This window comes from Gobius niger (assembly GCF_951799975.1).
Source record: "Gobius niger genome assembly, chromosome: 2".
NCBI classification, from domain to species: Eukaryota; Metazoa; Chordata; class Actinopteri; order Gobiiformes; family Gobiidae; genus Gobius; species Gobius niger.
The window spans coordinates 37,616,687-37,642,861 of NC_136853.1; the positions used below are offsets into that span (position 1 = coordinate 37,616,687).

The 26,175-nt window shown below is 40.4% G+C and overlaps 1 protein-coding gene across 2 annotated transcripts; it reads right to left on the reverse strand.

Annotated features, from left to right (window-relative positions):
• Positions 1-1,948: 1,948 nt before the first annotated feature.
• Positions 1,949-25,408, reverse strand: tmem168a (transmembrane protein 168a). 2 transcript variants are annotated; one of them, XM_079552443.1, is made up of 6 exons: positions 25,358-25,408; positions 23,851-24,806; positions 21,382-21,657; positions 17,069-17,211; positions 8,339-8,616; positions 1,949-2,722 (listed from the first exon to the last, which is right to left on the reverse strand). In XM_079552443.1, exons 2-6 carry the CDS (start codon positions 24,685-24,687, stop codon positions 2,172-2,174), a joined length of 2,085 nt encoding a protein of 694 aa, XP_079408569.1. In that variant the 5' UTR covers positions 24,688-24,806; positions 25,358-25,408; the 3' UTR covers positions 1,949-2,171. The 2 variants fall into 2 exon arrangements, with proteins under 2 accessions (XP_079408569.1, XP_079408570.1); XM_079552444.1 differs by lacking the exon at positions 25,358-25,408 and adding an exon at positions 24,986-25,056.
• Positions 25,409-26,175: the final 767 nt, after the last annotated feature.

Here is a 26,175-nt window from a genome sequence, read left to right on the forward strand (position 1 = left end):
TGGGATTTTTTGTGGCTTCTTGCGGTCTCAAGTAATATTGCAATGACAATTTGGTGAGACATTGTGCAGCCCCATTTTCTTAAAAATGGAAGAGGTTTGGCCTGATGTTAGCTTCCATGAAATTGTACGTTTGGGCTGAAATATTGAGCAAAAAGTTAAAAGAATCCTTGCAAGAGAAAATCCTTGTTTGGCAAGTTTCTCATCTTTCCCATCGAACAATCCTAATATTTGAAATGCTATGCTCCAGCACTGTCTGTGTGTACTCAGCGTCTATCTGCAGCCATGTTAAATGAACTGACTGTAGCGCTGTGCCTGATTCCCTCCTCAGCTTGTACTTTCTAAAAGAGCTATCTTGCAATAATTCCTGCATAAAAATTCACACAATTATACCAGGCATCGAGTTGGTTTATTTCCAAGGTTTGTCAATTTCAGACACAACGATTGACCAAGCAAAATGAAATATAAAATAGGCAGCTAGTATAGTTTACCACGAATATGTGGCACTATTCAGTAACGTCTCGATCAGATTACAAGGTCAGGCTAGCAGTAAATTTGTTTTCTTGCAAATTGTTGTCTGCAAAGATACAATGCTGTAATAGAGGTGACAACCGTTGTATTTTGCCAACATGCAGTATCACCCCGTCTTCTAAATGGCTTTCTAAACTGCATCTACGCGATAAGAAAAATATCCCTCAAACTGAATGACAGAATTACATTGTGGTTTATCTCTGCAGAGCGGAAGGTCAGATGCCTCACAGAATCATGTCCAATAACCATTCCCATATGCTGAATATGCAGTTCTTTGAGCACACACAATGATATTTAGACTTAACTTAAGTACAAACTTAAATTGTACGTTTGGCACAAAATATTTAAGATGAAGTAACAAAGATAACTAAGGCACCTACAGTATAAAGGCAAATGAAGTAATAAACCAAAACCATTTTTACATCAACAGATTAATCATGAAAACATGACAAACACATATTAAACGGTAATGCATATATTATAAAAAATTCAATTTGTATACAGCCCCGATATCAGTCATTTACAATATTAAGGGAAAGTAGGTTTATTTAATAATATAATAAGCAAATTGCATGTGCTATGGCTAAGACAAGTACTGTTCAACTGTAGAACGTTGAACATTGCAGTAGAGATTTTCAACAATTTTTCATTGGGTTATTTATGTTGAGGACTGTTTGATCTTTTTCTAGCTCGTATAGTCTATATGTAACATTGGTTAAAGGGTTGTTTCAGGATTTTTGACATAGGGCCTCATTTCCTCGTTATCCAGAATGTTGTTTATTTCTGGAAGTATATATATTTTTGAATTCATGCAGTCCTGATATTTGAAGAGTTTAGCGGTGCTAGTGCTAGGCGAGTGTTAGGCTAGTGCTAGGCTAGTGCAAGGCGAGTGCGAGGCTAGTGCTAGGCTAGTGCTAGGCTAGTGCATATCTATGGTAACTAGTAGCCTGCATTACAAACCTATTCAAAATCATCGGGTAAGTCTTCCAAACGTTGCCATATCTGATTTGTAGAAAGCTCCTTTGTGAATTCCACGTGTAGTAATGCCGGTCGCAGGTAAACAAACTACTGTAGATCAGGTAACCTGGCAGATCACTCTGCCGCTGCGTAGCTTACAACCAGGAAACAGATGCTGCTCAAATATAAGTTCTTTTAAATACAGGTGCACTGTGCTTTGGTCAGACTGTTTTTAATGGAGGCTACTAGTTACCATAGAAATGCGCTAGTCTAGCACTAGCACTAGCCTAGCACTAGCACTAGCCTAGCACCACTTAACTCTTCAAATATAAGGACTACATGAATTAAATATATATCTCCAGAAATCAACAACACTCTGGATAACTAGGAAATGAGGCCCTATGTCAAAATCCTGAAATATCACTTTAAACACACATAAACTCCAGAGGGACGCCATCTCCAATTTTTATTTAGTTTCACTAAATCCCATAGTATTCTAAATTTACTCCTATGGGCTGTATAAATCCCAAAGCACTTGTAAGAAACTGTAACACATCTTAGAGGCACAGTATATGGCAAATCACGCATTTAAATCTGTACGTTTCAGAACCATAACATTCTCCCTTTTGAAAACTTTTTACATTCCAGCAATTGCCCAAGCATTTTGATCAATTTCTCTGTAGAGTCTATGAATGCACCAGCTTGATGCCCAGTCCGGTGTCCAGTACAGCGGGCGGGAACCATGCGAATTTACACCTGCGAAAACATCTGAGGCACACTCCACACAGCCAGAAGAGATTCAGCCCGCAGCACCAGTTGGACAAGTGCACCATGGGATACGTCACTTTGGGAAAGTGGGTCTTCCAGTGCTTGGCCACATCACTTCCTGTGGGCAGATGAAGTGAGTAGTCGCTCCAGCGCTTGGACACCCCATAGATAGCCATGACGGTTCGAGCCTTGTCTGACCACTGGGTGTTGGAATCGGCGTTGCAGTTGAAATCCACCCACTCTGCAGTGAAGTCGCCAAGACATGGGCTCTCGCCAACCTCTGGGTCCAATCTGGTTTGGGACAGCTCTGCCCCCTGGACTGCCACATAGACACCGTCCACTCTTCGGATGTCCCTGACCCATGGGAGAGAGTTTTCGGTGTCCAAGACGATTATTAGTCGTGCACAGTGGCCAGCGTTTTTCTCTTTCCACAACTCCAATAACTGAGCCATATGGAGAGTCTCATTACCTGCAAAAGATTATTGAATATATTATTAAAAGCAACTCCAGGCAGACATTTTTGTGTGAAAGCAGCTAGTGGGTGACAGAAGTATCAGGCTGAGCGGGTCGTTTCCAAAACCGCTCCCTCCTCCCTCACCCTACTCCCTAACACTCAGTTTGCGTGTGCCTGCGGACTAGAGCTTGGTCCGAAACAGAGCACTCAGTGAGGGGAAGTAGGTAATAAACTCCTTCACAGTGAGTCGACATTGACGCTGGCTTAACAGGTGTGTGTTACACCGTAGAGCAGTCCCACGAGCAACACGCACCAAACAACCTCAGTTCCGCGTTTATTTAGCAGCACCTAAGTACAACTACACATAGACATTTATTAATGAAAAATCATATCAGGAGGCAATGACACATGATATGATTTTACTGGTAGAGGAAAAGTTCTCACTTGTGAGTTTGAAGAAGCTAAACTCTATAATGTAAATATGACATATTTGAATTTGAAGGGAACCTTTCATTTAAAAGTATGATCAGTCGAACTTGTGACTTTTGCAACATTATGGGCTGTGCAGTCCGTGGGGACAAGGGACAGTGCTTCTGAAAGCCACAGCTCTAATTTCTCTGATGAGTGAACCTCTGAAGGTGCCCTCACTGACGCCTGAGTGGAAGGGTGTAGTAGGGGAAGGGAGGAGGGAACAGTTTCGGAAAAGCCCCGTCAGTGCCTGTGAACATATAGCACTCAGCGCAAACAGGGCGAGCACCACCAAAGATAGTTGGAGGCTTGGAGTGGTCCCCTCTTCTAGGTTCGATTCCACCTGGACAAGGCCTTTATGTGTGGATTTTGCATGTTGGGTCTAACAACTAAAAACATTTACCCTTGGCTCCAATCGAAATGAGACTCCTAATTTCAGTGAGACTTTCCTGGTAAATAAAGAATAAATAAATGAAAAACGCCACCATACCCGTTTTTTTAAATAATCTAGCTACAGTTTGGTAATCATCTCTCAGTGACAAGTTAGCAAGTTGGCTCGTCGGGGCAACTTTCCAGAGTCCGTTAGCCTGCACAATGTATTTTTTCCTGCAGCTGTTAGCATTAGCCATCAACCTTAGCAAATTGTGAACAATCCAGATGTTTGCAGCTGCTGTCAACCCATCGGCCATATTTAGGTGAGATCAAAGCCTAGTTAGAAATGATTAGTGAATGTAAGGCAGAGAGAACGACCCGCCAGCCAAAAGTGTCAGGTTTGATCCCTGTGAACCCACTGTCCATCACCAGCTCTGTGTCCTGGAAGTGGCAATGCCCTTGAAGAGATCAAGCCCGAGCAGGAGTTTCCAGGCTCTGGCGGAAGAGAGGCCCATGGACTCATGAGTCTTGTTTTGCTGTGGTTATGTTTAAATCACGGATAAGAATCGATTCAGCCCTGATATAGTTCGGTATCGCTTTAGATTAAGGTGTGCTCATTACGTATTAATAAGTATTAGTAATCATTTTAGGGCAAGGGTTAAGGTCAGGGTTAGGTTAAGGGTTGGCAATGAATAAGCATATTATTAATGTGCTATTAGTATGTTAACAGATAAATGTATAATAAGCAGTGTGTTAAAACTTTACAAGCATATTATTACTGCTTATTAATACCTTATTAATACTTAATGAGAACGACTTAATATGAAGCGTTACCTATAGTTCTTCTTTTGTTAAACTCACCTTTCAAGATTTTACTTCAGATACAAGTTGGCGTATAAAAGTTTCCTCAGTCCTTCAGTCAAGTTTCTGTTTTTTTGTGGGTTCCGATACACTTCCAATTCCAATAGCCACTAAACATCATCAAGTTTTTAATGATAGAGAAACCACAACTACATACCTAAGTTCCCTATTCATTTGTATGGGGTAAGATTGCACAATAAACAAACAGGTCCGGGTACCGTTACCTAACAGGATGTACTATGCATTTGTGGGGACAGGCTCAAATAGTTAAAGGTATTTCCATGGTGCCAACTAGCTTTTGCGAAAAACTACAGATAAATCAATATAAAAGAACTAAATCAGGGCTGCATCGATTCTTATCCGTGATTAAAACCACATCAAGACAAGACTCATGAGTCAATGGGCCGCTCTTCCACCACAGCCTGAAAACTCCTGCGTGTTCTTGATCTGTTCAAGGGCATTGCTGCTTCTAGGACACAAAGCTGGTGATGGACAGTGGCTTTACAGGGATCAAACCTGTCACTTTTGGCCGGCGGGTCTGTCTGTCTGCCTTACTGCTGTCATGTCAGCCGCACAAATAGCACAGAGTGGGTTCCAGATGGTGCAGCCAAAGTACAGAGATCAGAGAGGTGGGCGCCGACAACGTCATACTCAGATATAGAACATGTGTCACTTAAGTGGGCAGCAGAAGATTATTACTAACAGGCCATCGTAATAGAAGTTTTTCTGAAAAAGTTGAGGCTTCATTAGTTGCTTGGCACGGTATAGAGTACAACGTGCCACAAAAATGGTAATAAAAATCACAGTGGCAAGTTTTTACACCAGAAGCTTCTGTCCAAGTCTAGTCCGGGGTGAGTCATCTGTTTAGTTCGGATAAGCAGGAGTCCAAATGTTCATTAAAATAAAAGTTCAAGTCAAGTTGAACCATTATCAATCAGAACATATTTTATATTAAGTAGGGATGTTCATGGTTTGTTTTGTGATTTGGAGAATGTATTTATGGAGCTGAATAGGTAAGAAGAATGTATGAAATGCCTCTTTGCTGCCTATTATTGCTGCATCAAACTGAAATGGAATAACTGAGTATGCCATGATGTTTAACAGCAGTTTCGAATGTAGACAGATGCAGCTCAGTGCTCAATTACATGAAAAATAAAACATATGCCTTACGTAAAATATTAAAATTGCTGTGTTTTGTCAAAATCGTGCAGCCCTAGGACAGGATTGATCTACTTCAGTTCAGTGAACCATTATCAATTGCTAAGGTCTCTGACTATCGTTAAAGAAAAATAAGAAAACGTGCATCCCTAATTTATAGCACCCTTTGCAATCCTTAAAGCTTAAAGCTTAAAGCAAGTGTTTTCCTATAAAATTAAACTACGTAAAATAACCTAAAATTGAATCAGTGTCATAGTTATAAATCCAGCTCATTTTAAGGAGAGTTTCTTATTGCTTATTGTGTCCATTGTATGCTATTGGGTAAGCACTGTACAAATTCATAATTTAAAAGCTATTTAAAAAAGCAATGGCGGTGTTAAGTACAGCAGTCTTTCCTCCAACCACACTCCACGGCCGGGAAGGGGAGAGGGAGTGGGGAGCTGAACATGTGCATTTGTTTTGGTCGCTGCCAAGCAAGATACGACCCTCGCCACTGCGGGAATGTGAGGCTGCTTGTAACCACGCCTTAGTTGAACTTTTTTTATAAGCGACCCCTTCTCGCAAGTGGCCAAGGCACATAGCGCAACAACACTCGGATAATAGCCATCGAGTTACAGTTTGCGCTGTCCTTTCACCAGACACAGGCCCCGAGTCCCTAAGCCTAAATAAACTCGCAAGTCCAAGTCAAATCCAAGGTCATCAGCAGCCATATAAAGCATTTTTTTTAATCATAGGGCTCACTATGGAATTTAATTGTTACCCTCTAGAGCTTGACTTAGACTTCTTGCTCAGTTTTGTTAGGTGAGGTTAGGGTTACATTGCAGATAATATTGTTTCATTCTTATTTGATGCAATAAAAGCAAAGAGATAGGGAACTTACGACAATTTTGGGAAGATTTAATGAGTACTGAGACCAACTTAAGCACCAGAAAAATAATAGGCATTCTCCCAAACAAACAACTCAAAAATAAATCTTTTCTAAACTGAGAAAAGACACAAACTTCAAAAAGCAACTGTTCCTAATTTGGTCTGTTGCCAAAGAGACCATACGTCGTCAGACTGTGTACAATTATCCGGTGAAAACATCCCCATGTCGCCTCCAGTTTGGTGACACAGGGAAGCCATTATCTTTTCAACGGGGATTTTTATTCTTGTTTGCAGCGGCGTGCGGAGATAATGTGTCAAGTAATCTGGGAACAGAAGAGCCGGGGTTGACATAGCGTTAACCTGCTGCGGATCTCATTTCTCTTCAGGGGATGCTAAAGTCGGAAAAATGCCTCAAACTTTCTCAGAATCCCTGTTGCTGGAGGCTAACGTCACAAAACTAATTCCAACAATTTTCTTTTACATGATCTTTGCAAATCAGTTTCTAATTGACAAAGGGGCTCAGAAAAAAGAAAGAAAAGTCTGCACTGTCTGAGTGTAATGCAAATTAGAGTAAGAAGATAGGAGGGCATGTCACGAAAATACCAAGAATTTCTCAACTAAACAACTCGTAACTTGAGCCTAAAAATACATTGTTTTCCTGTATTATTGATTGGACGGCAAGTCGATATCGTAATTATCATGACAGGCCTACACAGCCCGGGAATCTTTTATCAAACACAAAAACAACATTTCAATAAGAAACAAAAAGCCTAGCATTTCCTTCATTACCCTATTTCAAGTGCCAAGTTCTGGTTTTAGACGGGACTTGTCAATCAAATACAGTATAAGGATCAAGACTGGAAAGACAGGACATTATTTACCTTCTGAGCTCATGAACAGACCAGTGGGTATAAAATGTTTTATACTAAACAAAACAGAGCTCCCATTGTGAGAGAGAAATTTGAAAAGGACTTTAGGCACATCTTTTGTTCTAATATCTTTTATGTAATTTCAACAAATAGAGACTTTGGTACAAAATGTCTTTGTACCAAAAAAAATTGTACGGTAGGAGCAAGCATCTTTTCCATATGATCTGGAAATGATTTTTCTTAGCTCCATGCCAGATTTTGCTTTTGCTCTGGAGGTAAGTAACGTCTCACTTACAGCACTGCTTAGGTGGACGACTTACTTACGGTACTTGGAACATGGCGAGAACATACAAGTTAGTGATGTTTTAGACCTGTGCTCTTGGGGTGTGCAGGTCTAAAGAAGTAAGGAACGAATGCGACATTGTAGGGGGCATGCTTTATATCTGTACTGAGCCAATTCGTTCTGTCATTGCATCAGAGATTAAACTTTGGAAACTATATTACACATTACGCCTATTTGCTGTCTTGATTTAGACGTATTTTGTTTTTTTTACTTCACAAATTAGAAAAATAGATGTGTTATAGACCATCCGTATATACCTTAAATGGGATATTTCTGGGTGTTAAAGATTTCTTATTAACATACAAGCAAAAGCAGTCACTTCTGGCGCTAAACATAGCCTATACATTTAATGAAACAAAATCATGGCATGCAGCCATTTCGTATTGTTCCTCCATCTGCTCGGGCCTTATCACCCCACGCGATCAGAGCCAGAACCAGAGGGTCTCGTATCCCGTCTGTCAGAACAGCTGGACAAATGTACAGCATACCGAGACACGAGAGGAGAGCGGGGGGAGAAAACAGGCCTGGACCTGTCACTTCCTCACAAACCACAGCGTATTACAGACAACATTGCTTTGTCGCTTGGATTGTGATGACACGAGATGGATCAGAATTATTTCCAAAAATGCATTGTATTGCACAACAAAAGGCCTATGCATAGCTATATTCATAAATGACTTCAAGAGCACGCACCTGCCAGAGCCCAGGATCCATTGGCTTTGTGCGTGTGTCCGCTGTAGAAGATCAGATAGGTGTCATGGCGTGGACCGTCTGTGGTTCGCAGCTCCAAGAAGCTGCGCAGTTTATTGAGCACAGCCTCCAGAGTGAGGCCGCTGGTCGAATAGTCACAGCCAAATGTCTGCACCATGTGGTGGGAGAAGAGTCGCTGCACACTGTTCAACATCCCGGTGGCTCGCATGTTCAGCTGTTGCACTTGGTCCGGAGGTAACAGGGCGGGCTGGCCATCCGCACTGAACAGACAAGAAAACAGTTGTATTTTGGAGTCAGGAGCGTGACTAGTGCATAACAACTCCAGAACATTTAAAGCTCAAATCCTCACAGCTAGTCTGAGTGTGCAGACACAGCAAGACATTTAGTGAATAACAATAACAGCCCAATCTGCACGTAGGCCTGATCATCATGAATCATGCCAATCCAGTAGCCTGACGACAGTTTTATTATTTTACTCCGTAGAAAAGGTGCAATATATTTTCTCTTGGTTGTAGCCTTATAGGGACTATACAGGGTTTAAAAATGTTAAGAGGAAGTATTTTCCTCCCCCTACATGTTCCAGACACGTCCTTATGTGTAGAATGAGCGCAGACCTGTTCACCACAACTACTAAAATCCTCTAAAATCCTGCACTGTCATCGGGTCCGATGTGCCGTCATGCACGAGCTGCAGTTACACATAACACCTGAGGTGGCAGTAGTGAGTATAAATGACCAACTTGTATCTAGTCTCTTTAAAGCAGCACAAAGTAACTCATGCACCTAGAGGCCATAAGCGTCACTGCAGGTGTTGTAGCATGTTGCAGTTTTTTACTCAGTCTTTTCTGTCAGCGTAGTATTTTCTCTCTCACGGACAATTAATAAGGGAGAGAGGGATATAGTACATCCACAATGGAGATAATTTCTTTCACTGAAACTTAGTTGTAAATACTGTTTAAGTGGCGCTAGCCTGCAGTTAGCTTTTCCCGTTAGCCTGTTAGCCTCTTCTTCATGACTCTATTAGTGTGTATTGGTGACACCTACCCGGTGGCAGCGAAATTGTAATTGTGGTTTTCTGGCTAGAGACACCAGGGGGAGATGAAAGACCCCTAATCATCCCATTAACACTTGTATTACCCCCAGAAGGATTCATTAAGGTAAAAAAGTTACTTAGTACTGCTTTAATTTGTTATCCATTTAAGGTTTAGGCATAAAGTTGGTAAAGCACTTTACACAAAGTTTATTTTTAGAGCGGCGCACATAGTTTACACCTGCTGTAACCACCAATGGACTATACTGATCTGAAATTAATTCACTTTGTTTTATATGCTCTGCCATATTTGCACACGTTCTGTAAAATATGTAAAGAACAAGAAGTGTGTCCTTGTGTATGATGCTGCAGTGGGAGCGTGAAATATCCAAGCATGTACAGATCAAAGTGTCAAGCAGATCAAGTTGCTATGCAGATCGGGCTGTCACATTTTAGTTCATACTAAAATGCATGTTGGTAAACGCCATTTAATTATCTTTATATCCACTGGCAGACCCATCAAAACATACACAATAAAAAAAATCATACAATTATCTCTGGTGTGCCTCTCATTTCCTTAAACTCCTGACCAATGCAGACCAGAGCCTTTTCTCTAACCCAAATGTCTGTCTCTCCAACCAATCTCTCACTAGTGAGGCAAAAGATTCCCCAATAAGTTGCATTATTATTCCCCAGTTACAGGCAGCTATGTAGTCCAGTTACCATAAGACACTAACCGCATGAAGGTGATTTGTCTGAAGTGTGAAATGGTGAGGGAGCAGGAAGATCATACACAGAAGGGAGATAAACGAGTGTGAAGTTGATAGTTTGACACAGACGGGTGGAGTCGCTGTCTTTATCACCAGGGAGAATCCAAACAGGAGTGATGAGAGGGGGGGGGGGGGGCAGAGAATGGAAGAGAGAAGGGAACAGTACACACTTCTGAAGACTGAGCTCAAAGGAAACTGTGTTGACTGGGAACTTCAGAAAGATAAAAGTCATTTCAAAGAGTTTGTTTAGAGTCTAGACAATTGCAGTACCTGTAGTGTGGCATGATATACCAAGGTCAAGGTGAGCGATCAACAATGCATTTCCTATTTAATGTCCTGTCTTGATGTTTCTCACTGATAAGCAGATAGCAAAGCATACATCTCTCTGGCAGGTGAGGGCATAAATAACTCACACATCGCACTCTCAATATGCCCCTATCCTCGTCTTTACAAGGACAAGCTAAAGTTTAGTGAAGGTGGATTGGAGGTGATACTTTATGGAGCATGCTATAACTGATCGGAGGCTACTTTCAATATTATAGAGAATGTTGTAACTCACAGGAAAGCAATAAAAAACAATGCGACTTCCATTCAATTCACTGAATCCAACTTTAGGACAATGTTCAATTTGATCGGATATTTTTTGCATGGAAGGTCCTGTGCTATGGTCCTGGTTCAGTCCTTGTTCGGGCGTGTTCATTTTTCATTTTAAATATCACAAAGGTTCTGGTAAGTAAAAATCCTTCCTCTGCATTAAATGTTTGGATCTGCCTGTAGAAGTTTTCCCTGCACTGGAAAAGCAGCCCTGAAGTTGAAAGAGGGCAAAAACGTTTGGCATAATTGGTTGACGAGACGAGATTTTGACATACTGCTATTATAAATCACATATTTTCTTCTTGTTTCCATTGTATGGAGCCATTGTATGCATTGTTTGTAACAAAATTAATAAACTAATAGTGATAGGAATTTATGAGATTTTACCCATATCATGCAGTGTCATAGACAATACCTTTTTGTCCTGTTCTTCGCCAATTCTCTTTGATATAATAATCAAAGAGAATTACTCTTTGAAGCAATAAAAATAGGCTATATGTGCTTGCATGTAGTTTTTGATTTGAACAAGGCTAATACATTTGGCTCTTTTGACAAGTTAAAAATTGATTTCAGGAGGAGCAGCAGCAGTAGACTCAGATTTAGATTTAGACACAGATCTAACAAACACTTTTTTGACTTTATGCCACAGTCTGTACCGGACACTGACGCACAGGTTAGTGATTTTCCTCAATTGCCCCACTGTGCAATTATCCTTTGCACGCTGAACACCTTTCCCACGTTGCCCATGTTTTGCTTCTCTGTGTGTGGCAGATGCACATGGATAATCGCAAGCTAAAAAGACAGATCCACTTCGATTCACGCCGGCATGCGGCCGCAAATTATAGCCTCCAACGGCGGAGACTTGTAATGAAAGAGAAATTTACATCTGCTGTCGTAGAACTGCAGCAGCCCCAGGTTTAAAAACTCAGGTGGCAATCTCAACAATCTTGACACTTCCGGAAGAACGCGAAGTCCGTTCATTTAGCGGTTGATATGATGGCTGATTTGTGTAAAACTGATTTTATCTCAACTTCTTCAGTAAGGAGTGAGAGGGTGGGCACAATTCATAGCGGCACCCACGCGAACTTCTGGAATAGGGTGAATACTGAGCCACTGCTGCTCATTCTCATGTTATAAGTTCACTGCTCATTTATTGCATCCATTTTTTGTGTTTTCATTTAATTAATTACTTACTTTGTATGCATTTTGAAATGCAGTCTGTCCTTGAATCGTAATAAATGACTCAGCACAGTCCTATAGTATCACTGTGGATGGAATTGATGCGTAGATTCGTGTCTGACAACCTTGATGCTGCCTCCTATAAAGATATACTGCATTTGATGCGAGACACCTCGGCATGGCTTGGCAAGCACCCCCACTCACCTAAACCTATCTAATCTTTTCTGCTCTCCCGGCGTCCGGGAGAAGAAGAGTCTGTGGTTTAAGATTCAAACCACATATCGCTCCTCTCTTTTTATCCTTAGAAAATCTTGTACTTATTCCCAGCAAACCTCAGTCTGTCATAACTTGTATTATTATTTTTGGCTTTTAAAAGGGCTGCACAATCACTTAAATGACAAATAGATAGTCATTTCAACGTCAGCAGTTTAATATGCTGAAAATGTATGTCAGCCAAACAGTGTATCCAAAAAATACTGTTTGGCTGAAGATGTTTTCCTCCTCATATCTGTCTGCCCGTTTACATGCGTCCGTGTTTACCTTCACCCTTGCGTCTCACCCCACGCTTTGCCTCCTCTCACCCCTATCTCTGTGATCTCCCCATGGGGCTCTTGTCATTGTAAAAACATGATCTGCAGCCATCAAACACCCGATTATACACCACTGCATTCTCATCATGTTCACAGCTCTCCCTCTGGACTTCGCAAACACGAGCATTGCATACAGATACCACCACTGCTTTCTGCGAGCCCATCACTTAAACAAGCACCCGATATCAACCAAGACGAGTTCAGAGGGGGCACTACGCTCTGATACTCCCTCTATGCACAATGGAAAACTGTCAGTTAAAGGCTGGGCAGTTTTATTTATAAAGGGCACTTCGTACAAAGGTGCATTTTAATGCGCTTCGAGAGCAATGAGAATTTTTTTTCTCAAACAATATGCAATCACTGACGGATGTACAGGCAATGTAACCAATCACAATGAAGTATGATACTAAGCAGTTAGTTACCTCAGATTAGATCAGATTTATTTATCATATCAACAGACAACAATGCAACGAAATTTACTTGGATAAGAAGAATCTGTCAACTTGCTTGTGTACAATAAAAAAAACAGTATCAACACACAGAACACACAATCTTCATTCAACCACACTCACATATTAAAAAGTGCAAGAAAGAGAGGAGGAGGGAAACTTAATCATGTAAATTATTCTCATTAGCACAGGTTAAACAATTAGATAGCAGAGCTGATCCAAGAATAAATAATCAAATTTTAATTCAATGTGTTATTTATATTGTTTATATTTAAAGGGACTATACATGTTCCAGCCATGTCCTAATGTGTAGAATGAGCCCAGACCTGTTCACCACAACTGCCTCCAAAATCCTGCACTGTCACTCAAAAAGGTGTTTATCCGGGTCCGAAGTGCCGTCATGCGCGAGCTTAATATAGAAGCTGCAGTTACACATACGGCCTGAGATGGCAGTAGTGAGCATAAAATCACCAACTTGCGTCTAGCCCCTTTAATTGTTAATTCCAGCGGATATTAAGTATATTGCGATGAAACGGCTTTGGGGTCCGGATTAAAACCTCTGGGGGTCCGGATTTTTTATCGCTATATTCTAAATTCCTATCCCAAAAATGTGAATCTCCAAAAACAAAAGGGTGGGCAGTGCTGGTAAAAGACATATTAATTGGAATTTATGAATCTTCATGCACAACAACTAATAGACACACAGATCTAAACCCTAAGTATGTTTATTCCAAAAATGTTTAGTTTGTAGCAGACATCCCAAGGCTCCCCCAAAATGTTAAACTAATATGCAACTGATGGAGAGATTCGTTCGGACTAAGCGAAGCCGCCTCATCAAAAAATACATTTAAAAGCAGCCGACAGAGAGGGCAATGGTAGAGGCAGTAATACAGCGGCTAATGGGTAATACTTGCTCGAGCAGAAGAACTTGATATGCTGCGAAGGGATCACTGGAACTATCCCTCAAGGGCCTGAACATTAGAGCATGTTTATGCATAGTTATTGGCCTTTTATCCACACGCTTTTTGTGCGGAGTGAAAACTTGGAGCCAGAGATCATTTTTTACAAATGCCTGCGGTGCAGAGAAATGCAGTTATGTAGGGATAGCGAAAATAATCTTGTTTGTGTTTGTTTGTTTGTTTGTTTGTTTGGGCAATAACTGAATCGGTTCATCAAAAAAAAGATACAATTATAAAACTCCCAGGTTTAGTTTTTCCATCCTTAGAAAATAAAAAATAAGCTAAATCAATATGGTTGTATGTGCTGCATTATTTAGTGCAGTGGTTACTAAAGTGGGCGTCGGGACCAGGGGGTCGCAAAGCACTGAGATGGAGGTCGGATGGAGATTCTGTTCAGATACTACAATTTTCAAAAGTGATGAAATAGTAATAATATGTTTTGTTAATCTAAAATAGCACAATCTACGGAGACAGATTTTTCTTTTGACTCTTTAACATGGCTTAACGTGCATCACTGTGGGTTTCCCAGTGGTTCGCACCCATATTTTGGGTCACGGCCTGCAAAGTTTGGCAATCCCGGTTTTGTAAACTAATTAATCATGCCAGCACTATGACCAAACAGTGGGGAAGCATCGCCAATGAAAACTAGTCAAAATTAATTAAAAGAGGCCCGGACATCTGCTTAAAGTTGCAGTAAATCAGCAACAGCCACTGACTAGGCCTGTAAAACTGCATTCCTTAGGGTGAAACTGATATAACAAGCTGTGGGATGAGAAGACAAAACAGGGCTGTAGGAAACAACTTAACAAGTGCTGGAATTAAAATCCAGCTTGAAGCCTCACATTGCTCTTTGGTCAAACTTTGTCGTTCATCTTGATTACAGCTGGAGAAGTTTGGGATGGTGGTTAAAAACAACATTCAGAGTACATCAAATGCCTCTGAAAGACGATCTGTACTCATCCATGCCTGAGAACCATCATTTAGGTCAGCCGAACTTGTCGACGAGGGAAGGAAAATAATATTTGCTCCATTGTACAGAAGAAACTTCCACTGCTTCTTACATCCCTTCAAGGTAGGCCGTAAACGTATGTGCTGCTGCTGTTTGACAGACAAAAGCACTGAAAAATGTATTATGAGCCGCTCCAGTTAGACAAGCATTCAAATCCTCTCTACTTTCTTCTAAGACTTGTTGTACTCTTACTGCGTAAATGAGAATTAGTTCCCAAACATTTTACCAGGTTAATCAAAGGTAATAAAAAGGTAATAAAACAATCACTTTCCATACCTTGTCCAGCAGGATTTACACAGGTAGTAACAGGTACGATTGAAAGCCATTTCATGTTAAAATACTATATTGAATGGAACACAAAATATTCAGTTTCATCAAAAATGAAGTTTGGGTGGTTGTGCACCAGGATATACACGCTCCACTTTAGGGACGTCTAAAAGCTCCCTACAAACAGGGTTTAATGCCAGTTCATTACTTAATATCTAGCAACGTAGTAAAGTACAAGTAGTAAATAAACACATGTATGGATTATAACTGCTGATGAAACTAATGAAAGTTGTAAAACTAAAGAGCAAACAGTCAGGTTTCAGCCCGAGATTGTTGGACTGTTGGACCCAAAGTCGAATAGTTTGGGAGGAACACACAACATCATGTGTGGAGGACAAATGGAACAGCACATCAACATCAAAACCCTATGCTCACTGTGAAGTATGGAGCAGGGAGAATCATGGTGTGGGGCTGTTTTGTTGCCTCAGGGCCTGGACAACGTGCTGTCATCAATGGAAAAATTAAGTCATAAGTTTATCAAGATATTTTGCAGAAAAACGTGAGATATTCACAACAGCATGTGAATAAGTAAGTGAACCCCTGTATTAAATAGCTGGCTTTTTTTTGTTTGTTTAGTTTATTTCGAACAATTTACAAACAATGATAATAGCAACAGCAATTGTTCAAAAAGGAGTGGGTTGAAGTGTGACCTTATTTAGTCCCACCCCCTTGATCAGGATGAATCTTGGATCATTCCTCTTTACAAAACTGCTGCAGTTCAGTGAGATTCAGGCGGTGTACATACAGTACTTATTCCACGCTCTCCTGTGAATGTTTACATGTTGTGGCCAATAAAAATATAATAAAATGTAAATGTTTGGGTGGTTTTAGTTCAAGGCAAGCAGACATTGTTTACTGATTTTAATAAAGATTGACCACATTTAGTGACCAATTTTGCCAGAAATGCAAGAAATTCCACACGGTGCACTTACTTTTTCCTCCTCCTCTAGTTGAGCAATGTCATTGTTTTCCAACAAATTTATTTATTGGAATCCAATTTAAAGCTTCTTTAGGATGAAATGTAAGGCCTTACTTTTGGCACAATTAAATTTTACGACTGCTTTTTAATGCACCGCGGAACCCCTGAATATTTGTTAATGACCAGTTAGTCTCATTGATGATCAAACCTACTCTTAATTTTTTTTTTCATCAAATAATGGTTCTGGCATTTAATCCCTGCTTCCCTGGTAACTTTAAACCACGTGTCAGGCAAGGCATAAGCAGGGACATGCAGCCAATAATACAAACTAAACTGTGAAAGTACCTATTTGCATCAAAAACATACTGGCAATTGTGCCTGTTTTAACATGGCATATGTTAAAATATACCAGATATTTTCCTTATATGGATATCATCTTAGAGTCAGTCTAATTCAAGACATCCTATAACTGTGATAACATGGCAATCAATCAACATGTGCGCTTACTCTGATTATGATTGAAACATTCTATGGCATGTTGCCTGTCATTCATGCGTAAGTAATGTTTGAATCTCCCACAGCAGCTATTAAAAGTGATTTGGCGCTTCTCTCTGTTTTGTCCTCCCACAGCCCTGCATAACCAAGAAACTCACTGCTCCAACTCTCCTTTGCAAAAAATAATCTGCCTGATAATAGCGTTGATGACAGATGCTACGTCCACAAAGCTGGAGAGGCAGTGGTGAAAAGGTTCTCAAAGGGACTGATCCACTTTGAAACAAGTGTCAAACCAGAAGTGGGAAAAATATTTTACATCAATATAGCATTATCTATCTAACAAAATGTAAGTATTCAAGATCAAGCAAGAATAAAACTTGGTGTAACATTACCTGCAGTACGCAGTTGGTACAACCAGAGCATAACCAACGCAGGTTCCACCCAAAGAGCTCCCCAGTTCATAAAATAAGGCATGAGTCAGCGATTCCACGGGCAGAACCACCAGCAGAGCACTGAGAAAGAGCCCGTTGGATTGCTGCGAAAAAGACAGAATTAGAGTCAGTTTTATTCAACTCTCATCATCCGAACAGGAGAAATCACAAAAAGCTAATTGGTGGTGACACTCTGCCAGACAGTTGTACAATGCAGGACTGGCACAGTGTTATTATGGGTTGACAAAACATGACAGGACCAGACTAAATGGAGACGCAAGCATTGAGCAGTCTGAACACACAATACCACTGTTCCGTCACAACAGAATAATAATAACTGCAGGGGTCATAATCACTTACAATTATCTGGACTGTCAGGGCTTTTTCCTTGCAAGCAGTTTATATAACAGCCTCCTACTGAGCATCCCATCCTATCAGCCGAGAAGAACTCATTGGAACGATCAAACATTACGCAAGTGTCCACCTTGATATAAGGAATATTAGACAGCTACAGGACTGGACTGGGCGGATTAAGTTGAGGACATTTCCCTTTTATATTAAGCTTTTTTCTGGCTCTTGTACTTAAATGTAAGACTGGTAAACACACAAGATATTTACTCAAGTTGTCAGGACGGCCATAAACCACACTTCTTGTCTCACTAATTGGCCATTAGGGGCATTCTACACTACTTACATTTAATGAATACTATCAATTTGGGCGTTCAGCTCTCCCAAAATTTCATCCGATGGGTGGGGGAGCGACTGAATTTTGCGATGCATTATGGGTAACATTTGACTTCGCGACTTCCGGTTCTGTCTGCCGTAGCGTTTTCGTTCGCTCTGCTTGCTTCAGCTTCTTCTAAAAAAGGAATACAATTCTGTAGCTGATATTTTATTATGCAGACTTTGACTGTTCCGACTCCCTACATTTGGTGCGCTGCCTCCGGTGTCTGTGAGCTGTCCATGGGAGACTATAGTTAAAAGCAGCCATTCATAAGCACTGACAGACCTCTGATTTACTCTCTCTTTCCAATACAGCTTTATCGTGTCTGTGTTTTCAACGTGAGAACATCCAGCCATGTCAATAAATAAGTCCGTAGCCGAGCGGCTAACCGCTCGCCAGGAGCTAACTAGCTGCTTAGCAGCTAGCACGCATAGATCCGATGAAAACAAGTAACTATGCACTAATAACGTCAATAAAGCAATAAAACTATGTAAAGCAGCCTTTGAGATGATCACACACTGAGCCGGGCTTGATGCATTTGTGTTTTTTTGCGGACTTTTCATCAACAATGAGCTGTAGGTGATTGTAACAAGCTAACGGGGCCAACCTGGAATGACCATTGTCCACTGGCACAAACAATAGTCCTTTACTCAGATGTTTGGGCTGGATATGTGCTTAAATACTTGGGAGATCCTCGCGTAGACCATGGGTATAGCTATAGTTAAAGATCCATAGGACATGGCAATAGCAAAGAGGGAGTAGTAAGCCCCAAAACCTCAGTTATTTTTCAATCAAGAGCTCCTTCCTCGCCCCTGACGTCTCAATTAATCAATGGTTTTGTATAGCCCAATATCACAACAGGACTTGTCTCACAGGGCTGCACCAAATATTGAGGCAATAAAACAGAACAGAACAGAACAGAACAGTCTCCATTGCGTTTGTCTGAATGCAGTATGCTAGCAACAGGAAGTGCGCTTCGCAACAAACGGTGTAATTTTTTTTATCACAGCGCCGTCAGTGTATGAAATTTTGGGAGAGCAAAACGCCCGAATTGCAGGGAGAGGAGGTGTGTTAACAGAGTTCACTCATTTTTTTAAATGTTTTGTCTCAATAAGCCCAGACCCACCTGAAACCGCGGGGTTACCTCCTCGATATAACGTACTCCACAGATCAAGGGAGCGAAAGGACTTTGTAAATGCAAATGGCACCTAGTGATGAATTTCTCCCCAGCCCAGAACAAAGACCATTCGAATAAGAGAAGTGCAGTAGGTGCGCTAAGAGGCTGACAACATCAACAAAGAGGAGACTGAATTGAGTCCTTTGGCCCATGAGCCTAAGGTAATGCCTAATATGGTTAAATAAGCGATAGCTACTCTTTTTGCAAGTACAGTGGGATATTAAAGTGCTAATAAATCATTTACGCAGTTAAGCAGAAGTGATTACTTTACAGTCCCTCTTTACAGTTTGATCCACTTTGCTATAACTCCTAAGTGCTTTGAGATTAGTATAAAATTTAAAGTGCAAAATAAATACATTGTATTGTTATTGTTATTAAACCTATGTTCACTGCCTGACCAATAAAATAGGTGCCACAAAAAAGGTCACACGTGTTTTGATTGCAGCATGCATTCACTTCTGCAAGGTCAAAAGTCCAATGTTGATCCAGCGTTGCATTAATTCTTTTCACCAAGATCTTGTAATGATAATGGAAGAGAGTGACCCCTGTGCAAAGCCTTATCCAGCACATCCCAAAGATTCTCGATGGGGATAAGATCTGGACTTTGTGGTGGCCAATCCTCTCAAGAGACCAGACCAACTGCAGCAACCCCAGATCATAACAATTGGTTGAAAGGTGATTCTGTTATGTCCAAATTGTTTGACAATAAATCCACTTTTTATTTTTATTTTGGTAGTTGTAGCATGTTTAATATGGCAATAACATTTTGATTTGTGTCTGTGTTATTGTTGAGACTTATGTTTTAGCTCAGTAGTATTTTTCAAGAGAGAACAAAAAAGGAAGGCATTTTTTTCCAGCATAAACCCAGAAAGAAACACACCAAATGTACACATTTGTTTACAAGAAAAACTAGACCCAAAATGCTCAGGAAGTCAATAACAAAATTAGTTTTTGGGGGAAGGTGCTCTTTGGTGTTTGGGGAACAAAGGCAAAGGCAAAAAACAAAGGCACTCCTCCCACATCATAATTCTCTATTTACATTGCTGGTTAGCAATATGCTTTAAAAGATTTGTAATACTTATCAGCCCAGCACAATAGAGGCTTTTTAGAAAATATAAATACAGGGTATTTGCAGAAATCCCAAAGTCAAATTTAAAGGGATATTTCCGGATTTTTGACATAGGGCCTCATTTCCTAGTTATCCAAAGTGTTGTTGATTTCTGGAGATTTTTTAATTTTTTTAATTAATGCAGTCCTTATATTTGAAGAGTTAAGTGGTGCTAGGCTAGTGCTAGGCTAGTGCATGTCTATGGTAACCAGTAGCCTGCATTAAAAACCTCTTTAAAATCATGGGGTAGTCCTCCAAACGTTGCCATATCTGATTTGTAGAAAGCTCCTTTGTGAATTCCACGTGTAGTAATGCTGGCCGCAGGTAAACAAACTACTGTAGATCAAATGTAACTTTTTTTTAAATGCAAAATGGTTATATTTTAAAAATGATTCAGTCAACAGAGACATTTATATCGGTAGTCTAGTGTTAAAAGTGATTTGCCTTTGCACTGTGCTTGGGTCTGACAGTTACCATAGACATGCACTAGGCGAGCACTAGCCACTAAACTCTTCAAATATAAGGACTGTATGAATTAAATATATATATATATATATATATATATATATATATATATATATATCCAGAAATCAACAACACTCTGGAAATGAGGCCCTATCAAATGAAGCCCTAGGTCAAAAATCCTGAAATATGACTTTAATACCTTTTAAAGACTTTTTTTAAGACCTCCTCTAAACACTTTGAGGCCTCACGGCATCTTTGAGCAGCTTCAACAAAGGTTTCAAATTCTTCAACTTCTAACCAGGAACCGGCAAACTTACACTGTCCCTATTTTGACTGACTTGTTTAGGGGTAGTTTCACAGAATGGTGGTCAGCAGACACGGAGGAGCACGCAACCTCAAGCATTCAATTCATCCCGCTGCACACGGCAAAAGTGCACAGAGGGGGATAAACTATAACATTTATCTAATTTCACTGTCAATTTTATGGATTAAAGTAAAAAGTCAATGCAAAAACAAAAGTCAAGACATTTATGATGTGGGAGGAGTGCCTTGGTTTTTTTGTTTGTTTGTTTATGCTTTTGTTATACGGGCAAATTTACCTGTTTTTACTTCTATTGTTGTTTTTATTGTTGTTTTTATAAGGAATGGTGGTTCAAATTTAGATCTTCCCAACAACTGTATGCTGGGCACTAGAACATACTTTTTATTCATTCAACAATTTATACAAGAAGATGCAAGTCTGGATTTATAGCTATATGGAGGTTAGCGTAGCACTGTATGTGAAATATATTGGGTCTTACCTGCCAGGACACGGCCCCAAGTATGACTGTGGAGAGAATCGTGAAAAATACCAGCCGTTCCGAGATGAGGCAGAAGTGTCTAATGCCTCTGGAAGCCATGACTTGGTCCAGGCTCCTCGTACCAGTCCTCTGCGCCCTCCACGCTTTCTGACAGTCACTCAGTTTTGTGTGGAAGCCCCATATTGTAATGACAAGAACAATGTGGCAGATGGACCAGAAGAGACCGAAGAAGCAGAACCCAGGGATGACCAGATACCATTGCTCCAAGTGCCCCAGCTGCAGAGAGGAATTATCAAAGAGCTATATTAGAATCTGAAAATAGCTTTGGTATTTGGTATGGTTGAAATATGGGTTCAAGACAAAAAAACAGACTTCATGGCAAAACAAACATGTTTGCATCTTTAAACAAAACCAAAAGAATCTTGATCATTTTAATTGTTTGACTGACCCCTAAGAAATCGTATTAGCTTGGACGAGTTGATGCGTATCTGTCTGGTCTTTGTGCGTGCTCTCTGTCACGCAAAAAGACCAAAGATGTTGTCAGCGTTTAGTCTCTCCCCCTCTCCTCTATGGGCTCAAACTGAGGTGAAGTTCGAAGTGACAAAGCTCTTCCACGTTTTCCCTATTGAAATACGAAGTGCTCCTAAGGTGTTATTACGCCTTACAATATAGTACCCAAGACCGGCTCTAGGCATAGGCAACCCAGGCCCGCCTAGGGCGCCATCTGCTGGAGGGGGCGCCCGAATTGCGGCATTTTTTAACCCTATTCACCTTATTCCGGAGGCTCGTGTGGGCGCCGCCATTAATTGTGCCCACCCCTTTTCTTTCTCTTTTATCAGTTAACATAGGGCTGGAGACGTCCACATAAAATCAGTTACTACACGAAAAACAAAGCCGTTTTTCGGCCGCGCTGAGAAACGGTGCAGAGTTGACATGTTGGTGCAAATGAACATTGGCCATTTTACACAAATCAATAAATGAACGGGCTTCGCGCTCGGCCAGAAGTGTCTGTACAACGGAAGTGCCAAGACAAAGCAAAAAGTGACAAAAGTGGGCGGGGCGGAATAAGGTGAATACTCCCGCCATTTAAAACATAGCCGATTTTCGGACGTAACTTTGGATCAGAAACAGTGTTAATTTTGACAACATATTTTAATTTAGTTTTAGTCTTAGTATTTTGACGAAAATGTAATTCGATTTTAGTCTAGTTTTAGTCAAAAAAATATCTTCAATTTTAGTCTAGTTTTAGTCGACTAAAATTGCAAGTAAATTTAGTCGACTAAATTTAAGACGAATTTAGTCGACTTTGCATTTATAATATTCATTATAATCATATTTAATCTTGTTCCTCTGCTTCATGGAGCTGCTCCACATGAACAAAGCTCAGAGTTGATCCTTTGGCAGTGAATTTACATGATATGAGGCTCTTTCAGACGGTCAATAGAAGTTTGGATGATTTTAGTCTCTCCCTTTCATTTTTATTTAGTCTTATTTTAGTCATAGTTTTAGTCTCATGAAAAACTTTTAATTTAGTTTTAGTCCAATTTTAGTCGTCAAAAATAACACTTTGACTAAAATTAAGACTAAATATTTTAGTCGACGAAATTAACACTGATCAGAAAGTGATAGAGGTCCTTCTACGCCTCCGGGGAGCCACGTAAAATTTTAATTAAATTAACTTCAGAAGTAGAGGTTTCTCCTCCAACAGACGTGTTATGCACGTTTCATCATGCACACGCTCTGTTTTTTATTTGTATTGATAAGATAATCATAATATAACAATAATCCATATCCAAAAAGTGTCCCAAAAAAAAATGACGACTTGTGTAACTATACCTGGATCATGCAACTACTCACATATCCGTGTAATAACACTTTAGGAGCACTTCGTATTTAAATAGGGAAAACGTGGAAGACCTTGTTCGCTTTTAATTTCACCCCAGTTTGACCGCAAAGAGGAGCAGAGGAGAGGCTAAATGCTAACAACATCTTTGGCCTTTTGGCGTGACTGAACGCACGCACAAAGACCAGACAGTTGCGCATCAACTCGTCTAAGCTCAGGTAAGAACATATCTCAGTATGGAAAAACGGTGGCCTATTCCTTAGTTTAAGAGGCATAATTATAAAGCAAAAAATGAGACATGCTCACCAAAGTTCATAATATTTTTACTACATTTAGAGCCATTAGAGCGCACTACAATTTATTGCAATCAAATAAAAATGTCAATATTGCAAAGTCTGAAATGATTTGGACAGTATGCCATTCATATTTCAATCCTCTCTCAAATTATCATCTCTGGGACATGATATAATTGTGCCCTGTGAACTGCATTTTGATTTAAAAACATAAATTCTATTTGCAATCGCAACACTCAGAAAAGAAAACATTTCACAATAGCTATGCCACAAATAGATTCAGAAATTATAATAACTTGTATTTAATAAAAAAATTGTAATTTCTATATTTACCTTTAGAGCTGCCAGGACAAAGTAGGCCAACTCAATGACAATGAGAGGCAGCAGTGAGAGCAACCTCCACACTTTCCCCAGAGACAACACGGGAACCCAGCGTTCGCTCGGTCCCAGTCCGCTGAAATACACATCCAACACAGGCTCACACAGGAGCCTGCCCAGATAGCACCCCAATGCAAATGGGTTGGCTGTGATTTTCAAGGCCTGGAAGAATACTAAAGAGGTAATCAAGGCAAAAGTGACCAGATTGGGTAACGCCAGCAGCGACTTCATCCTGAGGTCGACAATAAGAGCTCCCAGGGCAACAACTAAACCTATGATGGCCACTGACTTTTGGAAGAGCATTGTAGTGCTGGCAATACCGAATCCCAGCAGCTCCAGGAACTCAGCTGATGTGAGTAAGGCAGGTTTGTATTGAACAGAGTTGCATATCCGCTCAGTCAAAGCCCATGCCGCTTTCATGATAACACATGCTAAAAGTAGGTAGTTCGCTACGAGCTCCTTTACATTATAATCCAACGCGGGGCTGTTGAGAAAGCACAGCAGGCCAAGCAGGAAGCCGCCCCATAGATGGAACAAGCTAAGGCTGGCTTTCTGCATTGCAAAGTAGTAATGGAAGATGCTGGCTATCCCGATGACAAATAGCGCAAGGATGAAGATGACCAAAATCATCGGCTCGCTGGTGACCTCCCATCGCACATACATGCCAACGCACACCGCCACCAGGAGGTTGACACTGGACAGGTAACCCAGGCATCGCACTGAGGTGAAGACGTCCACCTCTTTCAGGGCTTCAGTGGGGGTCAGCTCCTCTTCCTCCTCCTCACGAGCCATGGCTCACCTTCGGTCAATGAGGAATGCAGCTGCAGTACGTGTCAGATAACTTTGTGCTCAGTCACCATGTCCAGATGATGACACAAATAATCTGACGACAAAGGCCAGAACATCAACCCCTGCAGAAATAAATAAACACGTTAACGTCACTTAACGTGTGTTCAGATTCACTGAACTTCGCTTTAGACATTTATTGCCAGATTTATCAGATCTTTGAAAGATGATGGTCTGATTAAAAATCCAGGCCACTGAGCAAAAAATCACCCCATGTAGTAACTAAACAGGAATATTAACTTACTCGTTATTTGTCCAGTTAAAAAGCACGCACTTAGGCTGTAACAAAATAAACAACGACTCAATCCTGAAACTTTAGCGCTGGGATTATTTAAAAAAATCATTGTCAACGTAACGCAGAACAAATGCGATGTTTTGTGTAACACAGCTCCCTGCGGGATCATTTCTGCCAAAGTTAACTTTTGACTATGTGGCACAGCAACAGCCCGAAAGTTTAGCGACTAGCGACTAGCTCACTCGTATTTACCAAACGACATGTCGCAGTTCATCATGTCAACACATTTCCCCCCAAAAAACAGCATCAAATACAGATATTCAGTGTTGCAGATCTATCGAGTTGTGCATATTTCGATGTTAGGAGAGTATATTGGCTTACATGTTTGTTTAGATGATATAGTAGAAACCCCGCTTCCGGGTATCCAACTACGGTGTCTGACATGGCCCAAAGAACGCAAAATTTCTTCAAATCGTTTCACATTTCACACACATGAATGTAGAAAAAAAAAGAAGGAATGTACGGTCTGTGATTAACATTGTGGTATCAGAAAAGCGCATTCTAATATTCGACACATTCAAATTTATTTTCGCTTTCTAATAATAATTTCTAATAATTCAACGTTACCTCGGATGTGTATGTGTGTGTTTGTATATCAGTGTTTCGCACAGATTTCAAGCAGATTTCCTCGGAATATTTTTATTTATTTATTTATTTTTAGATGCATTTTCCTGCATTCTGGTGCATTTTAAACAATTAAAAAAAAAGGGGAGGAAAGTAATTTCTAGTTGATGCAAATGAAGTAGGGTCCAAACGGCGGACACGTCACCTAAAGTTTAGTTCAAGGGTCTTGAATTAAATTTCATTCCAATTTGAAAAAAAAGAAAATAATTATTATTATTATAATTATTATCAAGCAAAGGTCTGAAACATGATTCACGGTTATATGGAGATTTTTAAGCCTTTATTAAATCCAATGATAATTAATAGTTTTGTTTTTACTTGAAAAATACGTTTTGGTTCTAAATAACAGGAAACATTGCCTACACTATGTGCCAATGCAGTGCTGTGTTTCTCCTCTTTGCTCAGTTCAACACTGAGCCCTGTTTAGTCCAGGTTTAGTCCAGGTTTGATCCTGTTTCAGTCCGGGTTTATAGGTATGGTCCTGCTCACTGCTCTTTTGTTTTAAACAGAGAAAC

What these genes read in the sequence shown, in the direction of transcription:
- tmem168a (XM_079552443.1), bottom strand. Translation starts at nt 24,687, where the DNA reads ATGGCTCGTGAGGAGGAGGAAGAGGAGCTGACCCCCACTGAAGCCCTG. An exon ending in TTGTCCTGGCAGCTCTAAAG is followed by an intron (nt 21,658 to 23,850) that starts GTAAATATAGAA and finishes TCCTCTCTGCAG; the next exon opens with CTGGGGCACTTGGAGCAATG. An exon ending in TGGATCCTGGGCTCTGGCAG is followed by an intron (nt 2,723 to 8,338) that starts GTGCGTGCTCTT and finishes AATCTTTTGCAG; the next exon opens with GTAATGAGACTCTCCATATG.